The sequence below is a fragment of the Sinocyclocheilus rhinocerous genome, unplaced genomic scaffold (genome assembly GCF_001515625.1).
Source record: "Sinocyclocheilus rhinocerous isolate Xijiao unplaced genomic scaffold, SAMN03320098_v1.1 scaffold43, whole genome shotgun sequence".
NCBI lineage: Eukaryota > Metazoa > Chordata > Actinopteri > Cypriniformes > Cyprinidae > Sinocyclocheilus > Sinocyclocheilus rhinocerous.
The window spans coordinates 401333-423767 of NW_015628370.1; the positions used below are offsets into that span (position 1 = coordinate 401333).

Consider the following 22435-nt stretch of genomic DNA (forward strand, 5'->3'; position numbering starts at 1 on the left):
TACATTTTAGGGTTGCAGAAAATAATATTTGAAGTAGATAACTCAATCTCCTTTCCCTCATGCCTTCAGGTATCACTCCTAGAATAGCCACAGTTGGACCAAAAGGAATATCAATATGAAATATGTCTCCAAATAATGTTATCTTTTTAATAAAATATTTTAGAATATTTTAAAATATTTTATAGAGCTTGGCATAACTAGAAATGTCTATTTAATTTATTATTATTTTTTATTTATTTATTTATTTTTTATTTTTTTTAGATTTATAGTAATTTTTATAACTTTTCGAAATTTAGAAATCACACTTTTAAAATGTCATATATCCAGGTTTTCCAAGACTGGGGAATCCTAGTTCTTCAAAGAAAGAAAAAAGGTGTTGCAATTAAAATAATAAACATCTTGGTTTTTAGTTGTTTTAGCTCATTTTATTGCTTGCTTCTTTTTATTTTCTGCTTTAAATAAAAAGTCCTAGATTTTCAATCTCTGTTCACACACTTCTCCACTTCACGTTTATAGACATTTGTTCACAATCGAGCCAATCGCTAGAGGGCGTGATTTCACCTCTAATGGGGACCACGTGTTTTTGAAACAACTTAGTATTATGTCTATTATTCTTTTATGTTTCTAAAACTAGTCAGTCCTGCTGCTGATTTATTGCAGGTTTAAATGTAAATGGGAATATGTTCTCGTTTCCACATGCTCACAAAACCCTTGAGCAGATATGTGCTTGCAGCATCAAAGCAGAACTTCTGTCTGGTGACAGAGGAAGGCACTGGCGGATGGGTCTGACTGACAGATATCAGTACAGTAGGCTGCTATCGCACGGAGGTTTCCGGAGTTGATCTTGATCGGTCTGTCATTCCATCGCGCAATGAAGGATCAAAACTACTCCGAAGAAGTTACAAAAATACTGGAGGAGGCCCCTTCTGCTCGCAAAGCACTTTTAGACAACTACAACAATTTATACAAAGTAGCGGACTACTGCGAGAGCAACTACCTGCAGGTAAGACACTCACACGAGCTCGAGCAGCTTCAAACATCCCACACACAGATTCAATATGAGACCGGTAGGGAAATGATGAGACGTGTAATTTACTAAACAAGAATTTAATTATTTAATAGTATACTTGAGTGATACGTCTGTGCATTGGGCACAGAATGCGTTTTTGCATTTCCACTGCGCTGTTTTTCTATAGTTTTTCCATGTACATACGTCTATGCAGAAATCAGTTTTTACAGTCAGTATGCAAACAGTAGCCTACTCAAATGTGTTATTAAAGGTAAATGCCACACAGATTGGTGTATTTATTATCCTTAGGGGTGTTTGGAGTCCCTCAGTACATTCTTATTGACTTTACCGCTTTGTAAAACTTCAGATTAAACAGACTATAACAGCGGAACTCACAGTTTGATCTCAGCTCACACTCATGCTACTATTTATGAGACTGCTGTTCCAATATAAATATACTTTTGTACAGCATTCAGGAAGAAAGGCACACAAGTGAGAAGATAAAGCATCTGACTCGAACCTTGTGTGAGGTCAAGTTTTTTGTTTTGTTTTTTTACGTTGCACGCTCCCCACAAATAGCTACAGCAAAACCAGAAATTGCCTGTCAGCAGACTAAACAACAGAAATTGCTTAGTAAACGTTAAATAATGTCTTAATGAAAATGTAAAAATGCTAAAAGGTTTGCTTGAGGAATAAGCTTAAGCCTTAAAGTATAGTTAATATAATTGACACAGTATAAAAACAATAGAAGTCAATGAAAAGACGAACAACAAATGAAAATGACTGTGTGTAGCTACAAAAACGCTTGTGTACTTGTACAGAAAAAGTTTGTTCCCTTTTCTTCTTGCTGCAGGATGTTAAGGGCATGTATTACATGCAACACCATGACAGCTAGTATTAATGTACATTAAGATGAAGTTGGTTGAAACATGCTTTCATATGTCATCTGTGTTTAACGGTTTAATTAAAGGATGTTTCTAATTCTGCAGTCTGGAAATGACCCCACCAAAGCCCTGGAGGAGACCAAGGCCTTCACTACTCAGTCCTTGGCTAGTGTGGTTTATCAGATTAGCTCTATGGCCACCAATGTGCTCAAGCTTCTGGATGCACAGACCCTGCAGCTCCGCAAGATAGAGTCCTCCATCAACCAGATCGGACAGGTATCAGCCCCATTCCTCTTTGTCTTGTAGGGAAACTGGAATATGCAGTCAGATGTTTTGAGATAAAAGTAGTTCAGTCTTATCATGTAGACTCTGAAACTTTTGCCGGCTCCACAATGTCGTCTTTCATTTCATGAAAAATGGAAGTTGTCCTTCAGATACACTGAATTTAGCAGTTTTTCATGTGCTGGTTCCTTATTTCCCTTGGTAATTGAATACTGGTACAATTAATTTTAATTTTGCTGTACGTCACCACCAAATGTTTATCACATTGACAGATGGCTTTATAAAAAAAAATTGACTTCAACGTTTGAATTAATTCCACCACAGCCCATAAAGTAAAGAATAAATTATTAAATATAATAAAAAAAAATAGAAACATTAAATACAAATTAATTTTTTGCAAATAATTGATTTCTTTAAAAAAAAAAAAAAAAAAAAAAACCTTATGTGATGTAGGTATAACACTTAAAAACTATATTTGCAGCATTTATGTAAATTTCTTCATATTTTCCGTTTTAATTCTATTTTTTTATTTTAGTTTCAAATTACAATTCTGCATCCTAGGTATATAAGATGCCTATAATTTCGTTTAGAAGGCAATAATCATTTAGAAGGTGATAAGACTTCTAAATGATAATGATTATGACCTTCAGTTTTGTGATACATTTTAGGTGAACAAGAATCTGTGAAGGGTTTCGAAAAAGCCTCAATTATTCCTGCTTGCTAAAAACTTGCAAGAACATTTAAGTAAAAAAGAAAATAGCATGACTGTAAAATTACTCTTGGTGTCTTGGTAAAAAGCTGTTACTACTGTTAAGTGGATAAGGACAGAGTACTGTTGTAGAAATGTCCCAAAGCTCAGTGTAGGTAGTCACTACTTTGGGCCCCCTGTCACCCGGGTGATAATACTCCGTGCCACCACGGCCCCCTCCTTTCCCCCTCGATTCCCTTGGCTCCTCTCACTCCAGCACAGCATTCCAGCGCGCTCCGTGCCCAGCCTGCCTAACCAGGTCACCTGAGGCAGGGCTAAAGCGGGGGTAAGCCAGATCCCAGACTTGGAATGAAAGGGCCACTGTTCTCTCACTCAGAAACAAAGTTTGAACCCTGATTGATGTTCTCCATTGTCTGCCCTGTGCCCAGGAAGAGCTGTAACAAGCAGACCTGGAATAATAGTGATCCTTCTCACTCTATTTGAGGGCTCACAGAGGAACACCAGACTGGCGTTTCAGGAAGTATCTAATGTCTTAGCAAGGCTGAACAACATCAGTTCCTCCTACATGACAAACTAAACTTTTACAGAGGGAGTTGATTCCATTGGAACAGCATAAACGGCTATGAGCTTAATGTTGTGGTGGATGTAAATACTAGATTATGCTCAAGGTTGCTTAATAGCATTCTTGTTTTTAGAATGCATATTATTAGCTAACTGCATTGTGAACTAATACATGGTTAATAAAATACATGTAAACATATTACATTTAATATTAATTAATAAATTAATAAAAAATTAATGTGAATACATAGCATTTAATTTTATGTTTAATGTTAATCATTTATCAAAAACAATAATTTATCAGTCATTGTTGCCTAGAACTACTTTAGCTCTGCGTTTCCTGAAAAATAAATGTACACCTTAGAACATTCATCAACAATCAGAATCAAACATTCAACAGCCCCGTAATATGTGACCCTGGAGCACAAAACCAGTCTTAAGTCGCTGGGGGATATTTGTAGTAATAGCCAAAAAAACATTGTATGGGTCAAAATTATAGATTTTTCTTTTATGCCAAAAATCATTAGGATATTAAGTAAAGATCATGTTCCATGAAGATATTTTGTAAATTTCCTACCGTAAATATATCAAAACTTAATTTTTGATTAGTAATATGCAATGCTAAGAACTTCATTTGGACAATTTTAAAGGTGATTTTCTCAGTATATAAATCTCAATTTTGAAAAATTGACACTTAAGACTGGTTTTGTGGTCCAGGTTCACATATAATAAAAAAATATTTTACTGCAGAATGTTGCAAAGACAGGAATCAGGTTTATCATCTCTCTTTTAATGAGTGATGATAGTGTGGCATGTAGATTGGGAATATTTATTCATTTTAATGTCACAAATTGTCATTAATGTCATTTTCCCCCCAATATCTGTACTTTTATACAGACAGTGGACATGCACAGGGAGAAGGTGGCCCGCAGAGAGATCGGCGCTTTCACCGTTGCCAAGAGGGTTCCACGCAGTCATAAGATTGTCCCCCCAGCAAAAAATAAAGAAGCCAAGATCAAGTACTCCCGTGCACCCATCTCTTTCTCTAGCCTGGACTCAGTTGGCCATGGTATGAAGGTGAGCACACATATAATTTCATGAAGTGGGTACAGAGCATGGTTAGCTCTCCAGATTGTGGTGCCAAAGGTATGCAGTGAGGTGCTAGAATGTTACACTGAGTTATTTAGCAACAGTGCTTTCCCCATTAAATACTCATGTGCATTTTTGTATTATCCAAACATTCAATGCAACTAGATCGGATTTATTTGCCATTGTTTTTCACAGAAATGTCATGCTTGCTGCTTGCTATACTTCTCTAATCAATGTTTTAACATCATAAATATGCAAATAAGAATGTTAACCCAGTGTGATTGTACACAATTGTACAGTGTGAAATCTACTCAGGATTATTTAGTAGCCTAGGGTAAAATACAAAATGGAACAAGATACGGCAGGATTACCCAGTGTTTACAATGACTCTGGATTAACAATTAAAATTTTGACATTTTAAGAAATAACATTTTAGCTGTTTCATCATGTAACTTTTAATTTCTTCCCTTCACAAAAAGTTAGAAATAAAAGGCAGAATGGTCAAAAGTACCATTCGATGTTTGTTTAGCTTTTGTTAGTTTTGTCATACCTGACCACATCCTGTTATATAGCAGTTAGTCTGACATCAATTAACCGTGCACACACACTCAGAGCAGCGGCACATTCAGATCACTCTTCTTTTCCCTCAAACACACACACACACACACACACACACACAGTTGGCTGGCTACCAGCCACTAAGCAGCGTGGGAAAAGCAGCTACTCATTCATTGGTGCTACCCATGTTTAGCTAGCTCACTGATACCCCGCTAGGTCCATATAGCAGTAAGCAGACAAACAAACACAAAGCTTCAAGAATTTCACAGGAATGCACTTGTCAGGCTTGCGGGTACATCGGCACAAAGCCACAGAAGACTGTTGAAGCACACATTTATATTAAGTCTATCACGTAGCACACACACACACACACACACACCAAGACTTAACACATTGCATGCACTCGCAAGCAAACACTCATTTTTACATGTTGATATGCTTGTAGAAGGTAGATTTTCATGTGAAATGTTATTGTTTTAATTATAAATTGATTATATACACTACGTCAGTGTAAGTTTTTAAGAAATTAATACTCCTCTCCACTCTTCAGCAAGAAAAAAAGACAGACTTTTACGGTATTACACTGTTAACAGTGTTACAGTGGTAACTTTTTTCTATCTCAAATAAATGCTGTTTTTTAAACGTTCTGTTAAATTAAGCAGCACACCTTTGATAATAATTGATAATAACTTTGATAATAATAATAAATGTTTCTTGGGCAGAAAATCAGTATATTAGAATGATTTCTGAAGGATCATGTGACACTGAAGACTGGAGTAATGATGCTGAAAATTCAGCTTTGATCACAGGAATAAATTACATTTTAAAATATATTAAACTGGAAAACAGTGATTTTAAATTTTAATAATATTTCACAATATTACTGTTTTTACTGTATTTTGACCAAATAAATGCAGCCTTGATGAGCATAAAAGACTTCTTGCAGAAACGTTTGAAAAAAACTTCTGGAGATGTAAATATATATTTATTCAATTTATGTTTGACTGTAAAGCCGTATAAAGTGTGTGATTTCTGTGCTAACCAGTTTCATTAAAAAGTATTACAAAAATAATGATGAAAATGATTTCAGACAGGTTCCCTGAACACTACCCACTGGTCAGTCAAACAGATAGTCCCATCTCACCCCATTGCTTGAGCCAGTGTTGCTGTGTAGATTTGCTCAAACAAACAGCAATGTATCGATAGCACCACTGAGCCACAGTGTTTACACATTTTGGGGTAATTAGCCAGAAAATATAGTTTATAGTCCTGGAATAAATGTGCAGTTACTTTGTTTTCAATATATTCTGCATTCTCAGAAAAACACAGTAAACATGAGAGGTTGGCTAATGCTAATAGAAAAGGGTGGTCAGTCTTTAGTTTGTCTGTGGATTGTGTTTGTTTGGATATTATAATTTAGTTACTTGTATCCAAAAAAACACTAATCTGCAGATTTGATGTTTTCAGGATTCTGGCCAGCCGCAGTTAAAAACAGCTACCATGACACGGAGCGGCAGCACGCTGAGGTACGTCTAGTGCTGTTCACACAGGACGAGATTATTAGATATTATAGTATTTATTAATATTTTGAATTAGCTTTTATTTTTACATTTTAATTTAAATTTTAGTCATTTTGCTAGGTTTGTTTGTCATTTTGAGTTTTTTAAAAATATTTTCATTGAGCTTTTATTTTTATTACATTTTTAGTTTTAGTCAATTTAGTACTTATTTTGAGTTAGTTGTGAAGGCAACATTAAGTTCTAATATTTTTATTTTATTTCAGTTAATGAAAATGATTCTCAATAGTTTTAGTTAATAATAAAACAACAATTTTTTATCTGTTTTAATATGTGCTATTCTGTGACCACTGCAAAGTGTCTGGCTATTTTTTTCAGCATCTTGTGCCATGAGTGCTGTGATGCTGGTTACATTTAAAAACATATCTCGAGACATTTGCACGTTTTCATTCTGTTATGCAGTATCTACCTGTTTTTGATCACAAGTATGCATCCTGTGTTTATTCATCACCTGCCGCCCACATGACCACTGCTACCCTATGATTAACTATAATGTAGTCATCACTTCTCTTTTTATACTGGATTAGATCCTCCAACAAAAATGTCTTGTTCATTAAAAAAAACTAATGAAATCAGACATAACTCATATCAACCCCATATGTCTCAGGCTTCTGTTCCTCTTCCTTCTCAGTTAGAGGGCCTTTCTCCAGGAAGTGATTTTAGTTTTGTTCTACCCACTTCCCCACTTTACACTGCCTGGAAGCAACACGGTTTGCATTGCGGTAACTTTAGTTTCTCAGCATGAGCACTTGAGTCATGCACCTGTCTTTTTAGAGCAAAGTGTCCTAAGTGGCTTTCTGCATGAAATTCAGAAGTACATGCCTAATATTAACTGTCTGACACCTCAATATGTGTTTCTGTGTCTGTATGTTGATTAAGTCGAGGCAGCCGTCCACCCGAGCCTGTCCAGTGTCCTGTGGCACCCACTCTCTCTCATGGAGCGTCCCTTACCTCACTTAATGACAAGTCTATTGCGTAAGAGCACACAGAAAGTGTTTTATAATTTCTGATTATAATTCTAACATAACATTTACATCACTTGTCATAACTGGATTTCTTCGGTCGCTGCAGTTCGAGCTTCAGTAAAGCCGTGCCGCCTCCTGTAGTGCCCAGCTGGCCCACCAGCCCTGATGTTGACATCATCAGCACGCTGCTGGATGAAGGACCACCCCCACTGATGGAGGCAGAGGGCGAACAAGATCATGGACAGGAGACTGGTCTACCCCCACCTCCACCTCCACCACCTCCTCCCCTTGACTGTACCAACATCCCCCCGCCCCCTCCAGTGAATACACCTGAGCCCAGCAGCCTGATGACAATACCTCCTCCTCCACCAGCTCCACCTCTTGAAACAGGTTAGTTTGTGCCTGAAGATTTCAGCATCATCCTATAACACGGCAGGTCATTGGAAGGTGGTTAGGAGGAGGTTACAACGCATGCCAGCTAGATGTGACATGTTAAAGCAAGGTATGATAAAGTTTTTGTCCTAACCTGCTCTTCATCTACTGAATAAACTATCAAATTTTTGGAGTCTTAAGATTTTTTTTAATGTTTTAAAATAAGTCTCTTCTCACCAAGGCTGGATTTGTTGCATTTGTTGTATTTGGTCAGAAATAATGTAAAGACAGTAATATTGTGAAATATGATTACAATTTAAAATAACTGTTTTCTATTTTGATGTGTTTTAAATTTATTCCTGTGATGCAAAGCTGAATTTTTAGCATCATTACTCCAGTCTTCAGTGTCACATGATCCTTCAGAAATCATTCTTATTTGCTGATTTGCTGCTCAAGAAACATTTCTTATTATTATCAATGTTAAAAAAACAGTAGTGCTGTTTAATGTTTTTGTAGAAACCATGCTACGTTTTTTTTTTCCAGGATTCCTTGATAAATATAAAAAGAACAGCATTTATTTGAAATAGAAATCTTTTGTAATATTAAAGATGTCTGTCCTGTCACTTTTGATCAATTTAATGCATGACTGATGAATAAAAGTATTATTTTCTTTGAAAATTAATCCCCACTGAATTATGAAATGTAGGCCTGTCTTTCCCATGAGGGTCTCATTCTGTTTGGCGTTGGGTTTTTGTCCATTAGTTTGGTGTGAAAGTGTTTTTCTCCTGAGCAAACCACATCTGAGTGATTCAGTGTGTAAACATGGTATGGTGTTCATCCACAAAGTAAACTGCTGGTGATAACATATAATATTTGCATGCTTCTCAAATATATTTTAGTCAAATGTATTTCTCTTGTCTAGAGATGATTCAGCTCAATGCTTTTCAATGCAGACAGACGCAGGATATATATATATATATATATATATATATATGTACATATATTTACATACTGACCCCAAACTTTTAAAAAGTAGTGTAACTGCATTAAACAGCTAAAAAAAAGTTATGATGTATGAGACCAAAAACAAGAAAAAATTATAAACTATCCACAAAAATAAAATATATAAAAAAATAAAGTATGTTCTGTAAGTATAAAGGTGTGTTGTAAGAATACAATCCAGTCAGTAAGCATATTTGTACTCTGTAGTGAAGTCAGAGAAAAAGAATCCAATGACAGTAGTTTAAAATAGAAAATTCAATAGAGTAATAAAATTGAATAGAGAATTTTTGTGTCTAGTGGCCGAGGAGAATGGATTTCCTCTACCAGAAGCTCCCAGTGACATGCCTCCTCCACCAGTCCCTGATGGCCTTGATCTTCCGACCCCACCGCCTCTGCCGTGTGACGAGAACATTGAAGGTACAAAAACGCCAAAACAAAAGCACATGTTTGTCTAAAGGTGGTATTTTGTTTTGTATAATTCTTTGTGTGTCGCTTCAAAATGCTCAGTTTGAATGATTACATGTTTGCTTTGTCTTACAGGCAGCTTATCTATGCTCTTTATCTTGGTGTTGCTGTAGTTTATTTCTGTGAGTTTTTATACTCTTTGCTCTTATTTTCACACTTGTCTCTCTCTTCTCACTCAGCTCCGCACTCTCGCCGCTCACGGGTGCGACGTCATCCTCCTAGCTCTCGCTCGCTGTCTCTGAGGGTCCGCATGGGCCCCAGCGCTCGCTCGCTGTACACGCGCTCGCTTTTTCTGCCTTCTGCTCAATCACGTAAGGCCCCACTTCTTCCTGAGACCTGATTCGTTAAAGCCACCTCTTAGATTTCATTGACAGTTTCTCATTTTATTATCAAATATATTGATACCACGCACCAAAAATAGGTTCTTATTTAGCCATTCATACCATTCCAAAGACCATTTAGTTTAGTAATTGCATTTTTATTGTTCGGCCTTTAAAAAAATCTCAAATTTGTTCCCTCACACTTCACTTGATAAACACCTGTCAGTCATGATACCCCCACCCCCTCCATACCCGCCTCCTCTGGCTCCGCCTGCTTCATTCAGCCCATTGTGCAGGATCCCTGCTCGCCTGGAGCACCTGGGTAAGTGAGGCCTCTTTGTGCATTGCTGTCTGACACTCTTCTCTTCCTTTATATTTGCCACTTCCCCAGTCTGCACTTTAGCAAGTCAAATCAGCACATACTTTGACCTCATATCACGTCATCCTACACACAACAGGACACTCAAACTACATCCTCCGCCAAGTTAGATCTCTCTTTTGAAAACTCAAATGAGTCGAGTGATTTTAAAGGGATAGTTCAGCCAAAAAAGTCATTATTTACTCACCATCATGTCCATACAAACATGTTAGCTGCAAAAAGGACAAAGAAGAACCAAAAAGGCATCATAAAAATAATCCTTGCAATTTATGCACAACAGCATTGTTGTTGTTGTTGTTGTTGTTAAATAAAACTATTACCAAAATTGAAAAGCAGGTGCTCAACCAACTGTAGAAAAGGTTTAGCTAAAAAAAAAAAAAGATTGACCTATAAAATAGATCTAAAACAAGAAAAAAATGATACACTGTACACAAAAAAATGAATAAAAATAGACATATTTGGACGCTGTAGTGGAGTCAGAGGAAAATAAAATAGTACTGGTGCATTATATTCCAAGTCTTCTGAAGCCATATGATAGACTTTTGTTGTCTTTGGTGAACCATCCCTGTAAAGGTGAAGTGTGTAATTCTAGTGAAATCTAGTGTCAAAAAATGGAATTGTGAAATAACTGCAATAATAATTATTATTTTTATTTTATAAAATGAGAGATATATTGTTATTATTTTTATTGTTTGATGATCAGTGTGGGCTTCCATATGTTTGAAATGAAAAAAAAAAAATTTTCACAATTTTATTTGATGTGACTTGTGGCACAGAAATGACCCACATCTCCTTCAAACACACTTATGATTATAATGGTGCATTTGCACTTTGCCAGTTTTGTAAGTTTATGTTAACTTTGTGTGTCAATGCACATTTAGACCTTGAGATTCCAGCACCGCCCCCATCTCCACCACTAGAATATTTCGACAACTTTGAGGAATTGCCCCCTCTACCTCCCCCCATTGATTACGACATAACTGCACCAGCCGACTATTTGGAGAAAGGTAGGCTCATTTATGTTAACTCATTCAGGTAAAGAATTTGCATTGTGAAAATGACTGTATTCACATCTAAGACAGATCATTTTGTAATGACACATTCAGAACATGAGATATCAAAAATATCTTTCGGTACTGATTTTCCATTGTAATTCTTTTTCCTACCAAGTGGTGGCACTATATAACTGCAACACAGGCAAGCCAGGTGACCTGGTGTTTCAGGAGGGCGATATCATCTACCTCACCAGCAGGAATGAGGATGGCTGGTGTGAGGGCGTACTCAATGGAGTAAAGGGATATTTTCCTGGCAACTATGTGGAATCCACCGCTTAACTGGCCATAAGAAGCCAGAATGTCAGTGAATGAATTATTGAGACCTAAGACACCTTGTATTCGCATTTCTAAAGTGAAACAGTGAAATCAGCTGTATGATTGGAGCTGCTGAATGCTTTTATGTTTCAGTTTTAAAACATTCCAAATGTAATTAACATGCCGACTGATTTCAGCCGAGATGAGTTTGTATAAAGTTTACTTTGGTCTTAAATAATGATGATGATAATTGATCTCTCAGGACTTTAAGTTATAATCTTAATGTACAACATATTAAGAAATGTTTTTTGTACATTTAGCTGTATTAGATAAGTTCACAAAGTCGTGGAGAATAGTCAATGGTTATTTGTTAATTCTGTAAACATTTTCAGTGTTTGTTTGAATAGGCTTTTGTGCAGAGTAAATAATATATATGTATAATATATTATAATGCAGATTCCTAATTACAAACCTTTATTACTCATGATAAGTTACATTTAATTGATAACATTTACTTGATTCCCTTGCAAATACAGTATTTTCCCAAACATGTTATGCTCTAGTTTGTGAATTAAATGTTAATGTACACCACAATGGCACAATTCAGTCACAATTTTTTATAATACCAAGTTACCATTTACAGTCCATAGAATAAATAAACTGTTAACGTTAATGTCTGGGAATGAAGTTTCATTTGTTTTATGTCAATTATAAACGTCCACTCTTTTTGCACCTTATACAAAGCTCGTTTGACATGTTTATTTTACATTTTTGCATTTAGTCATCCAAAGTCATTTACAAAAGAGAAAACAAAAGCAGTTTGTCAAGGAGCCAACAAAATGTATAATATACAATGGCAGGTTTATTTGACTAGATTAGGAGTTCATTCATGGAGAACTGGCTCATCAGCACCAGCAGCCTTATTATTTACTTCATATTTTTTCTGTTGTTTGCTTATTTTTTGTTGATGAAATATATTAAACTTTACATTATTCTTAAACTTAAATGTGTTTCTCTTTATTTCACATAAATAAAAGGGAAACGTCTGGGGAGATATAATGTGTATTTGGAGTCAGCACAGCTGTTTTGAACACTGATGTACTCGAGTCACTAGCAGGCATCTTAACTAAATAGTAAGACTTCCTTGATCAGCTGTCTTTGCCAGAAAGTTCATGTTGGTCCACCAGTTGTACCAAAACTAAAGCAACACAAACCAGCCTGGACTTTGCAAGGAAGCTTTCACTTCATCAGGGAGAGGCAATATAATGATATAGGCAATAAAATGCCTGTTCTTTAATTATGAGGCAATTGAGGTAAATAAAATCAAATAATGAAGCACATTGTTGCTGGTGCACTCTTTTAGAAAAAAAAAGCTGTCATTGGGGTGGTAATTTTTAATAAATTTGTCCTCCCCCTCCCCCTAAAAAACTAAAAAAGTACATATTGCTACCTAATGTATACATATCTGTACCTAAATCATACATATTGGTACATTTATGGCTGGTGTGAGGGCGTACTCAATGGAGTAAAGGGATATTTTCCTGGCAACTATGTGGAATCCACCGCTTAACTGGCCATAAGAAGCCAGAATGTCAGTGAATGAATTATTGAGACCTAAGACACCTTGTATTCGCATTTCTAAAGTGAAACAGTGAAATCAGCTGTATGATTGGAGCTGCTGAATGCTTTTATGTTTCAGTTTTAAAACATTCCAAATGTAATTAACATGCCGACTGATTTCAGCCGAGATGAGTTTGTATAAAGTTTACTTTGGTCTTAAATAATGATGATGATAATTGATCTCTCAGGACTTTAAGTTATAATCTTAATGTACAACATATTAAGAAATGTTTTTTGTACATTTAGCTGTATTAGATAAGTTCACAAAGTCGTGGAGAATAGTCAATGGTTATTTGTTAATTCTGTAAACATTTTCAGTGTTTGTTTGAATAGGCTTTTGTGCAGAGTAAATAATATATATGTATAATATATTATAATGCAGATTCCTAATTACAAACCTTTATTACTCATGATAAGTTACATTTAATTGATAACATTTACTTGATTCCCTTGCAAATACAGTATTTTCCCAAACATGTTATGCTCTAGTTTGTGAATTAAATGTTAATGTACACCACAATGGCACAATTCAGTCACAATTTTTTATAATACCAAGTTACCATTTACAGTCCATAGAATAAATAAACTGTTAACGTTAATGTCTGGGAATGAAGTTTCATTTGTTTTATGTCAATTATAAACGTCCACTCTTTTTGCACCTTATACAAAGCTCGTTTGACATGTTTATTTTACATTTTTGCATTTAGTCATCCAAAGTCATTTACAAAAGAGAAAACAAAAGCAGTTTGTCAAGGAGCCAACAAAATGTATAATATACAATGGCAGGTTTATTTGACTAGATTAGGAGTTCATTCATGGAGAACTGGCTCATCAGCACCAGCAGCCTTATTATTTACTTCATATTTTTTCTGTTGTTTGCTTATTTTTTGTTGATGAAATATATTAAACTTTACATTATTCTTAAACTTAAATGTGTTTCTCTTTATTTCACATAAATAAAAGGGAAACGTCTGGGGAGATATAATGTGTATTTGGAGTCAGCACAGCTGTTTTGAACACTGATGTACTCGAGTCACTAGCAGGCATCTTAACTAAATAGTAAGACTTCCTTGATCAGCTGTCTTTGCCAGAAAGTTCATGTTGGTCCACCAGTTGTACCAAAACTAAAGCAACACAAACCAGCCTGGACTTTGCAAGGAAGCTTTCACTTCATCAGGGAGAGGCAATATAATGATATAGGCAATAAAATGCCTGTTCTTTAATTATGAGGCAATTGAGGTAAATAAAATCAAATAATGAAGCACATTGTTGCTGGTGCACTCTTAGAAAAAAAAAGCTGTCATTGGGGTGGTAATTTTTAATAAATTTGTCCTCCCCCTCCCCCTAAAAAACTAAAAAAGTACATATTGCTACCTAATGTATACATATCTGTACCTAAATCATACATATTGGTACATTTTAAAAGGCTACTGGCCCAGTGACAGCTTTTGTACCTTTTTCTGAGTGTGTAATAGCTGAAATTAATGAAATGCTGCAAAAACAAAATGTCCTGGTACAGGAAACACCTGTGATATAGGTACTGTGTCTTTAAACACCAGTCAGTCACCATAAAAGTGTTCAAACTTCACTATCAACACTTTAAACCCTCCCTCAGATAAGACTCGGTCTCAAATCAGAGCGGTGCACTCAGCGTCTACTTTATTGCCGTAATCACCTGTGTTCTTTGAGGTAAGACTTCTGTTTGTTTTTCAGAGATGTGCTTGAATACTCGCTGGGTTTTAGAAATAATTTCACTAACTACATAAAATGTGTATGATGTTCACTTATGCTAGTAGAATATCACCGACATGTGACTGGGCTTGTATAAATATATTGATCTGTAGGCTTTTTGATAGTGCTAAAGGCGTGATTTGTTTTCGACAGCTTAAACGTTTCTATATTAGCAAGAGTTTCTTCTGTTTTGTGATTTTGTGATTCCTTTGTTGGATGGAAAGGGCAGGTGTTGTCTAAAACACATTGCTGGCATTAAGTGAAAATAAGAAAAACCTACATTGCAGCTGTTGCTTTATGGTGTCAGTAGAAGTGGTTCTTGATGGGTGTTGAAGGGGTGCGTGTAACACAAAAGCATCGCCCTCCTGATCTGCTCTAACATATAGGCCTACAGCAAGGTGTTCACTAAACTTTACAGAGCCTGGGACAACATTTTAGCCCACTTGGGCCCATTGAGTAAGCTATCCTATATAGATGACCTTTGGTGGCCCTCGGGGTGTATGTTTTAGCATAGAGATACATTTGAACAAAATACTGTACAATAAAAATTTGCCTCTTAGGTGTTTTAGGCATGAAAGACTATCATATTTGATGATTATATCAAGCTTTTGCCCGTCCAGTCTGCTATATGATGATGCTTGAGTTAGAGTCGGATAGGCCTACTGAAAACCTCACAATGAATTCAATATTATATGTATATTAATGATTATAGACTAATTCAATCTGTCATCACCAAATATAATTTATTTACTTACTGACAGAGTTGCTGCTGAATTGGGAATTTCTTCATTGCCATGGAGAGGAGTGATGATTCATATATAGTATTTAAGTATGTATACCTGCTCTCAATGCTCTTTTGTGAAATTGAACACACACATGCAGAGTTCCGAAACCATACAAATGTACATTATTTTCTGTGTGTGTGGGCGTATGTATGCACACACACACACACAATAATGTACATTTAGTAAACTATCCCCCGGTTTCACAGACATGGCTTAAGGCTAGTCCCAGACTAAAATGCATGTTTGAGCTGTCTCAACTGAAAATATCTTGCTCTGACATATCTTAAAATATGTCAGTTCCATTGTCTCAAGATGCACACATGTAATGTTTTCTTCTAAGGCATTTTTATAAAAGCTGCTTAAATATCTTAATTTAACACACCTATAATGTTTTCTTCTAAACCATTTTTGTAAAAGTTGCTTAAATATCTTAATTTAATTAAGGCCTAGTCCTGGCTTAAGCTAAGCCCCGTCTGTGAAACCGGGTCAATATGTTGTGGTATATTAGCCTCACATTAAATTACAATTTACAATATAGTAAAAGCTGATGTAAATTGTATTTTCCCACTTTTGGAAAGTTGTGAAAATGCAATAGCTTTTTTTTTTTTTAGATCATAAAATGTAAAAATAATATTTTCTTTTATGCTCTTACAGTATCTCACAGAAGTGAGTACACCCCTCACCCAAAAATGTGAGGGTGTGTACTCACTTCTGTGAGATACTGTATGTATCTGTAGGTTATTTCTGCATTCTGAACATTTGGAAATGTCCATTCAGTTTCTATCTTCTCTTTATCTGTACCATATATAAATGGTTTATGTTCTTTATCATCACTAACAACTCACAATCACATCAGCACACGTGCTCACACTCATGCAGTATCTTAACACCGCGCAACCGTTGTTTTTTCAGAATCTTCGTACCTATTGTAACCTTTGGGTTTTTGTCAATCTGCTGTGCTGGCTTCTGTAAAATATTCCAGCGGGTTCGTAAGGAGCGCGTGGAGCGTCTGCAGGCTCAAGCTCGAGCCGTGGATCAACGGTCCGTCTACGTCATTCCAATCTCACTGTCTGAAGATGAGCTGCACAGACCACCGCGCTACAGCACTGTACAGTTCTACGAGCCGCCTCCTGCTTATCACGAGGTAACCCTGAAGATAGTGTGGAATGTACTCTAAAAACAATTCAGTGGCTTTGTAAATATCACAGTAATAACTAAGTTCATTATTATTAATAAGTTCACCCCAAAAAATTTAAAGTCTGTCATCATTTACTCACCCTCATGTTATTCCAAACCTGTATGGGTATCATTCTTCTGTTGAAGACACACACACACACAAGATATTTTAAATAATAACTGTCTGACTTTCATAAAATGGAAAAAATACTATCAAAGTCAATTGGGACCATTTACAAAATATCTTCTTTTGTGCTCAGCAGAAGAAACACATACAGGTATGGAACAACTTGAGGGCGAGTAAATGATTACAGAACTTTAGTTTCCTAGATTGTTTTGAGTTGGAAATACCAAATACCAATGCCTAAAATTAGTTTTTGACTTTTTTTATATAAACAACTAAACTAACTAAATATACAACTAACTAAAATATACAACTAAGCATATTTTTAAGATAAACTTCATATTTTTGTTAAATTCAATCAAAATATTAGAGAAAAATTATAGCCTACCGACCAGTTTCAAGAACCACAATTATTACTCATTTCAATATTTTTCAGCTTTAACAACAACTTAATGTATGTGTGCTATTGCTTGATAACAATTGTACATTTTTTAAAAGCTACGTTTTTTATGTATTCAAATGAAATAACTTTGCTTTACTCATAAATATTGGTTTTAAATTGGCTTACTCAAATGTGTGAGTCAAATTCACTTATTGGGTCTTATAGTGTCCTCAATTTTATTTGTTATGGTACCAAAAGTAATTATTCTTATCTACTTCATTTTTTCACTCGCATTTATTCAGTTCATAAGGTATATCGATTCATTGATTTCACATCTTTAAAATGTACTCAATATGTTAAAGTGTAAAATGTTTCACCCCAAAAAAAAATAAATAATAATAAATCAGTACATTAACTTTAAGTTGTCTACACCATCATTTATTGTATCTTGTCCTGAAATGTTTAAATGAGCTTTTTGTCCTCACTGTTAATGATGACGCATCATTAATTCCTGCTTTTGCAGTTAAATCTGAAGCCCGAGGCCTGTCCTGTGGAACCCCCTCCTGCATATTCAGAATCTGTCTCTCCTTCACCCTCACATTCATGATCACACCAAACATAAGCGCATCTCAAGCACTTGGACTGGTTAAAGGAAAAATAAGTGGCAACGTCATATTCTCATGACTTTTCCAAGGACTACTACTCATGCTTCCTATGCAAAGGTTTAAATGGTGAGAAAGAAAATGTCACAGTTATAGTAATCTGTGATTCTGTTGGGATTTTGAGCATGTTCTACAGGGCCACAAAGAAAGACTGTTTTGCACAATGAGCGGCAGAACTTGGTTAAAGGTTTATAAGTGTATATATATATATATATATATATATATATATATATGTTTTGTTTTGTGAATATTTATACATTTTGTACATGCAATAGCTTTTTTGTTAACTTGTGAAAAACAGGTTGACCTGTTGTAAATAGTATAGCTGAAAATGTATGATAAAAATAATGTATAAACACTGGCTCTTAATAATATCCTTAGAGTATGTTAAAAGTTAACGAGAGATAATAAATGATATGTAGTATAAGCCATCTTTCTGACTGTCTGGAAGCTCACTCTTCATGTTCAACATGCCACCTGAGCTGCACCCTCAGAAGCCAAAGTCCAGCACTGTTACAACAGAGGAGGTGAAGCTCCGCCTCCTGCATTACCACTGCCACTGTCCTCATGGTCCTACACAGATATAAGCCAATGCATTTATTATTACTCATAAAATGCGAACCATCACATTTAGAATTCACAGCTTTGGCTGTTCAGAAGGTCCATTGACAGTTACATACACACACAGTCACATAAGTGCAATTTTGTTAGTAAACAGAATATGTAAAAAATAAAATCTACCTCTTCAAATGCTTTAATGTCAGCCAAGGTTATATAATTGCATAGTCACATTGCTTACAGTTTCTCTCTTTGTCAGTCCATTTATTGATTTGTTATTAATGTAATATTAAACATTTGTTTAATTAATTGATTTATTATTAAATATTTACCACCAAATTAAATAATGTCAATTCATTCATTTACATGAGCTACTTTTAATTCAGAAAGAATATCTTATGATTTAAGAAAATACAGAATGATGATAATCAAACTTCAGAACATTTCAGATTGTGGCATGTTTTATATTATATCCAAATTCAAGCGGCTTGAGAGTTCTAGATTAGAAAACATACGTAGCCCATTTTTACTATCATCTTCATTTCGCATGCTTCACAATCTATGGAAAGACAGAAGTGTAAAAAATAAGCTTTTACTGTGTCTGGGTTGTAAGTGCAATGGAATTATGGTTGCAATGGAATGTTTACCAGTACAAAGGTCTACATTAGAATTGTACTGGTACATCAAATCTTACGTAGACTGTTGTCCATGTACTTCATGTCTTACGTAGACTGTTGTCCTTGTACATCACGTCTTAAGTGGAAAAAAAACATAAAACACGCCCATGTCATCATATCATCACATGACTAAGATATTCTCAGAAATGACACCAATAATCTGCCATAAAGTATGGAATCATCCACTTCCACTACATGACCTACAGAAACATAAAAAAGCTAGCTTTGCTTGTAGTTTACTGGATAAAATATGTTTTAGATGAAAAAGTGAATAAAGTATTGAATATACAAAAGGAAGACTGTGGGTACAGTGAGGCAACTTCATGCATGGCCTCTCACTGTTTTCTCAGAGCCACTGGGTCAATAAAAGTAAATGCCTGAAAATATCAAGTTCAACTTGACCTACTGCAGAGAATGACCTGCTTTCAGACTATAAATTATTTCCTCTTAATAAATAGTTTGGCCATTTTTACAGGTTACCTAAGAAGTTGCCTCTTTATCGGAATCCGTCCTGTATTCATAAATAACTGCTGGTAGCAAATAAGGAGGTGCATAAATACACATTTAATTTGCATAAGTGAGTTCAAGGGAGATGTTTTTTTTAGAGACTATACAGGTTAGTTAACCCCCCCCAGAGAAACACTATGGAACTCAGTAGCTACTGCCAACTGTTTGGTTACCAACATTCTTCAAAATATCTTCTTTTGTGCTCAAGAGAAGAAAGAAACTCATACAGGTTTGGAATGACATGAGAGTGATTAAATTATGACATTTCATTATCCCCTTAGGTGAGAGGATTTAAAGTTGTTGTTTTTTTATGAAACGCACATAACCGGATAGTTCGGTTCCTGGTATCTGACTGGCCAAGAAACACCTATTTATCATATCACTGCGCACGTGTTCCATAGAGCAGCGGTGGCGAACTCCGGTCCTGGAGAGCCGCGGCCCTGCAGAGTACAGCTAATTAAAACTCACCTGACTGTAGCTTTCTAGTAACCCTTCAGACCTTGATTAGCTTGTTCAGGTGTGTTTGAGTAGGGTTGAAGCAAAACTCTGCAGGGCTGCGGCTCTCCAGGACTGACGTTCGCCACCCCTGGCATAGAGTATCATTGTGGCATGACAACGCACTATATTTTCTAGCGGAAGGATGTAATTGAACGAATTTAGCTATTAAAATACGTTTGAATGAAAACTTGTGTCCTTAGTATTTATTAATATTTCGTTTTATAATGTTTTATAAAAATGCACTCTAGGTTATGCTGTATTATTATTATATTCATGGTTAAAGAAGTTGCAGCTACTGTAATGAGGCGTACAAAGTAGGCTACGGTATTCACAATATAGCGTGGTCTCTCGTACCTTGTTTCTTAAATCAAATGGAAAAACAAGACGTTCCCTCCAAATAAACAAGCATTTACTACAGATTTGTTTATGGTCTCTAAACAATACAATTTTATTGACATGAAAATACCGCAACTTGTTGTAGGTCGGAAAGTGAATTAAAGTGAAGCTATCGTGTTGCTCTATATACCACACTCTCGACGACATACAGGCATACAGCAGGGTCCCTCAAATCTTGCCCTGGAGGCCCATTGTGCTGCAGAGTTTAGCTCCAACCCTGATCAAACTCCCCTAACTGTGATTTTCTAATGATCCTGAAGACATTGATTAGCTTGCTCAGGTGTGTTTGATTAGGGTTAGAGCTAAACTCTGCAGGAAAGTGGATATCGTGGGCCAGATCTGAGGATCCCTGGCATACAGCCTCTGAAGTGATATATTTGTATATATTTGGGACAAACTCTCCCCTCTGCTGGTGAAACCGGTTAAATAATGTGCTCAGGAGAAAAGTAGGCTGGACGACGTGACTGTGTGGACAATTTGTGAGCTAACCTGAATTTAAGCTGATAAATCAGTGCATATCTTTGTTTCCCTTTCACAGACAGAAAAACACAATATATCATAGAACAATAGCAGTTAATTCTATGTATACTTTTTAATTTAATTCAGAAATTTCATATTCAAATCTTAAATTTTAAAAATGACAGATTTATATGGATGTGTATGGGTGCTACTTTAGTTACATTCATAGTTAACAAAATTAGCAACCAGTGACAGAAGTCCAAAACTACAGGCACTTGCCACACAAATGCCACAACGCCACTAACAAAGCAATCTATAGTCCTTGACTAGGTCACATTTAGGTTTTAAATAAACGATTTCCTCTGTAATTTGCTGGAGATATCTATCCCATTCATTGAGAATGAAGTCCGGTTCTTGTCTGTGTGGAATCAGTGTAAATCTGGACAGTAATTCATCAGCAATACAGATATTGAAGCCAAAAGGTGTATAAAATGCTGTCAGTATTTTTTTCTGACTTTGATTATTACAGTCTTTCAATTAATGATTCATTTATTTTCCCAAACATTTTATTTCAGAAATCAGGCAATTTACAGATTGTTTTTCGAATCATACACTGATTTTGCACATGAAACACGACTACTATACAGTATCTGCCTCTAGCTTATTCCATTATCTGATATGTAGAAAATGTAATATCAATATCAAAACTTAAATCATAACACCTTACACATAGATATAAATTATAAAAAAAAAACACATAAATAAACAATAGCTGCCAGTATTCAAGCCAAATATCATTGGCATGAATGATAATCAGTGAATATAAATTGGCACTTGAAGAATGTTCAAATCGTAATAAAAAAGTAGAGAGGGTTTGTCTTTAAGAAAAAGAGATATTTTCATCCAATAAGCATATACAGCATTAGAATAAATACGTCATGATTTTTGCTGCGAATAAGATCAGATACACAGATACACCACATTTTACACCAACAGCATCTTCAAAAATATTTATATAAAGATCTTAATGTCATGCTCTAGCACTGTTCTTCCCTTCAATTCACAGGTTCTTTTCCAATTAAAGTGTAAAAATGATGTTTGGTTCTTTCAAACTTGTTTACAATAAAATAAAATAAAAAGAATTTTGGCACATGTAGGATATGTAAATACAGTTCACAATGTTTGATATGGTGATCTGTGAAAAGAAACCATGTGAAATCAATATATGCTGCATTTAGTGACACCTTCTGCACAGTATATTGTGTGCAAAATATTATCTGTCCGCTGTTTCTGTTACTCATACCTCTTTCAGTGTGCTTTCAGTCTTAATATGATCACGTTTCAATATATTCCTGCGCTACATTCAGAAAAAAATTGT

General features: G+C 35.5%; 1 protein-coding gene and 1 long non-coding RNA gene across 6 annotated transcripts; one reads left to right on the plus strand and one right to left on the minus strand.

Moving 5' to 3' along the window:
- Positions 1 to 790: 790 nt before the first annotated feature.
- Positions 791 to 13939, plus strand: LOC107737743 (abl interactor 1-like). Of its 5 annotated transcripts, XM_016549341.1 has the most exons (13): positions 791 to 1003; positions 1999 to 2169; positions 4343 to 4522; positions 6560 to 6618; positions 7549 to 7644; positions 7741 to 8024; positions 9306 to 9425; positions 9653 to 9784; positions 10020 to 10115; positions 11054 to 11179; positions 11343 to 11449; positions 12171 to 12174; positions 13000 to 13939. In XM_016549341.1, exons 1-13 carry the CDS (start codon positions 872 to 874, stop codon positions 13050 to 13052), a joined length of 1560 nt encoding a protein of 519 aa, XP_016404827.1. In that variant the 5' UTR covers positions 791 to 871; the 3' UTR covers positions 13053 to 13939. The 5 variants fall into 5 exon arrangements, with proteins under 5 accessions (XP_016404827.1, XP_016404826.1, XP_016404824.1 ...); XM_016549340.1 differs by lacking the exon at positions 12171 to 12174 and having other exon boundaries at positions 11343 to 11439; positions 12986 to 13939; XM_016549338.1 differs by lacking the exons at positions 12171 to 12174; positions 13000 to 13939 and having other exon boundaries at positions 11343 to 12160.
- A 4291-nt stretch (positions 13940 to 18230) lies between these two features.
- Positions 18231 to 20808, minus strand: LOC107737778 (uncharacterized). The gene is made up of 4 exons (XR_001639822.1): positions 20729 to 20808; positions 19215 to 19273; positions 19036 to 19079; positions 18231 to 18535 (listed from the first exon to the last, which is right to left on the minus strand). It is a non-coding gene; the product is annotated as an uncharacterized LOC107737778 (long non-coding RNA).
- Between the last annotated feature and the right edge of the window lie 1627 nt (positions 20809 to 22435).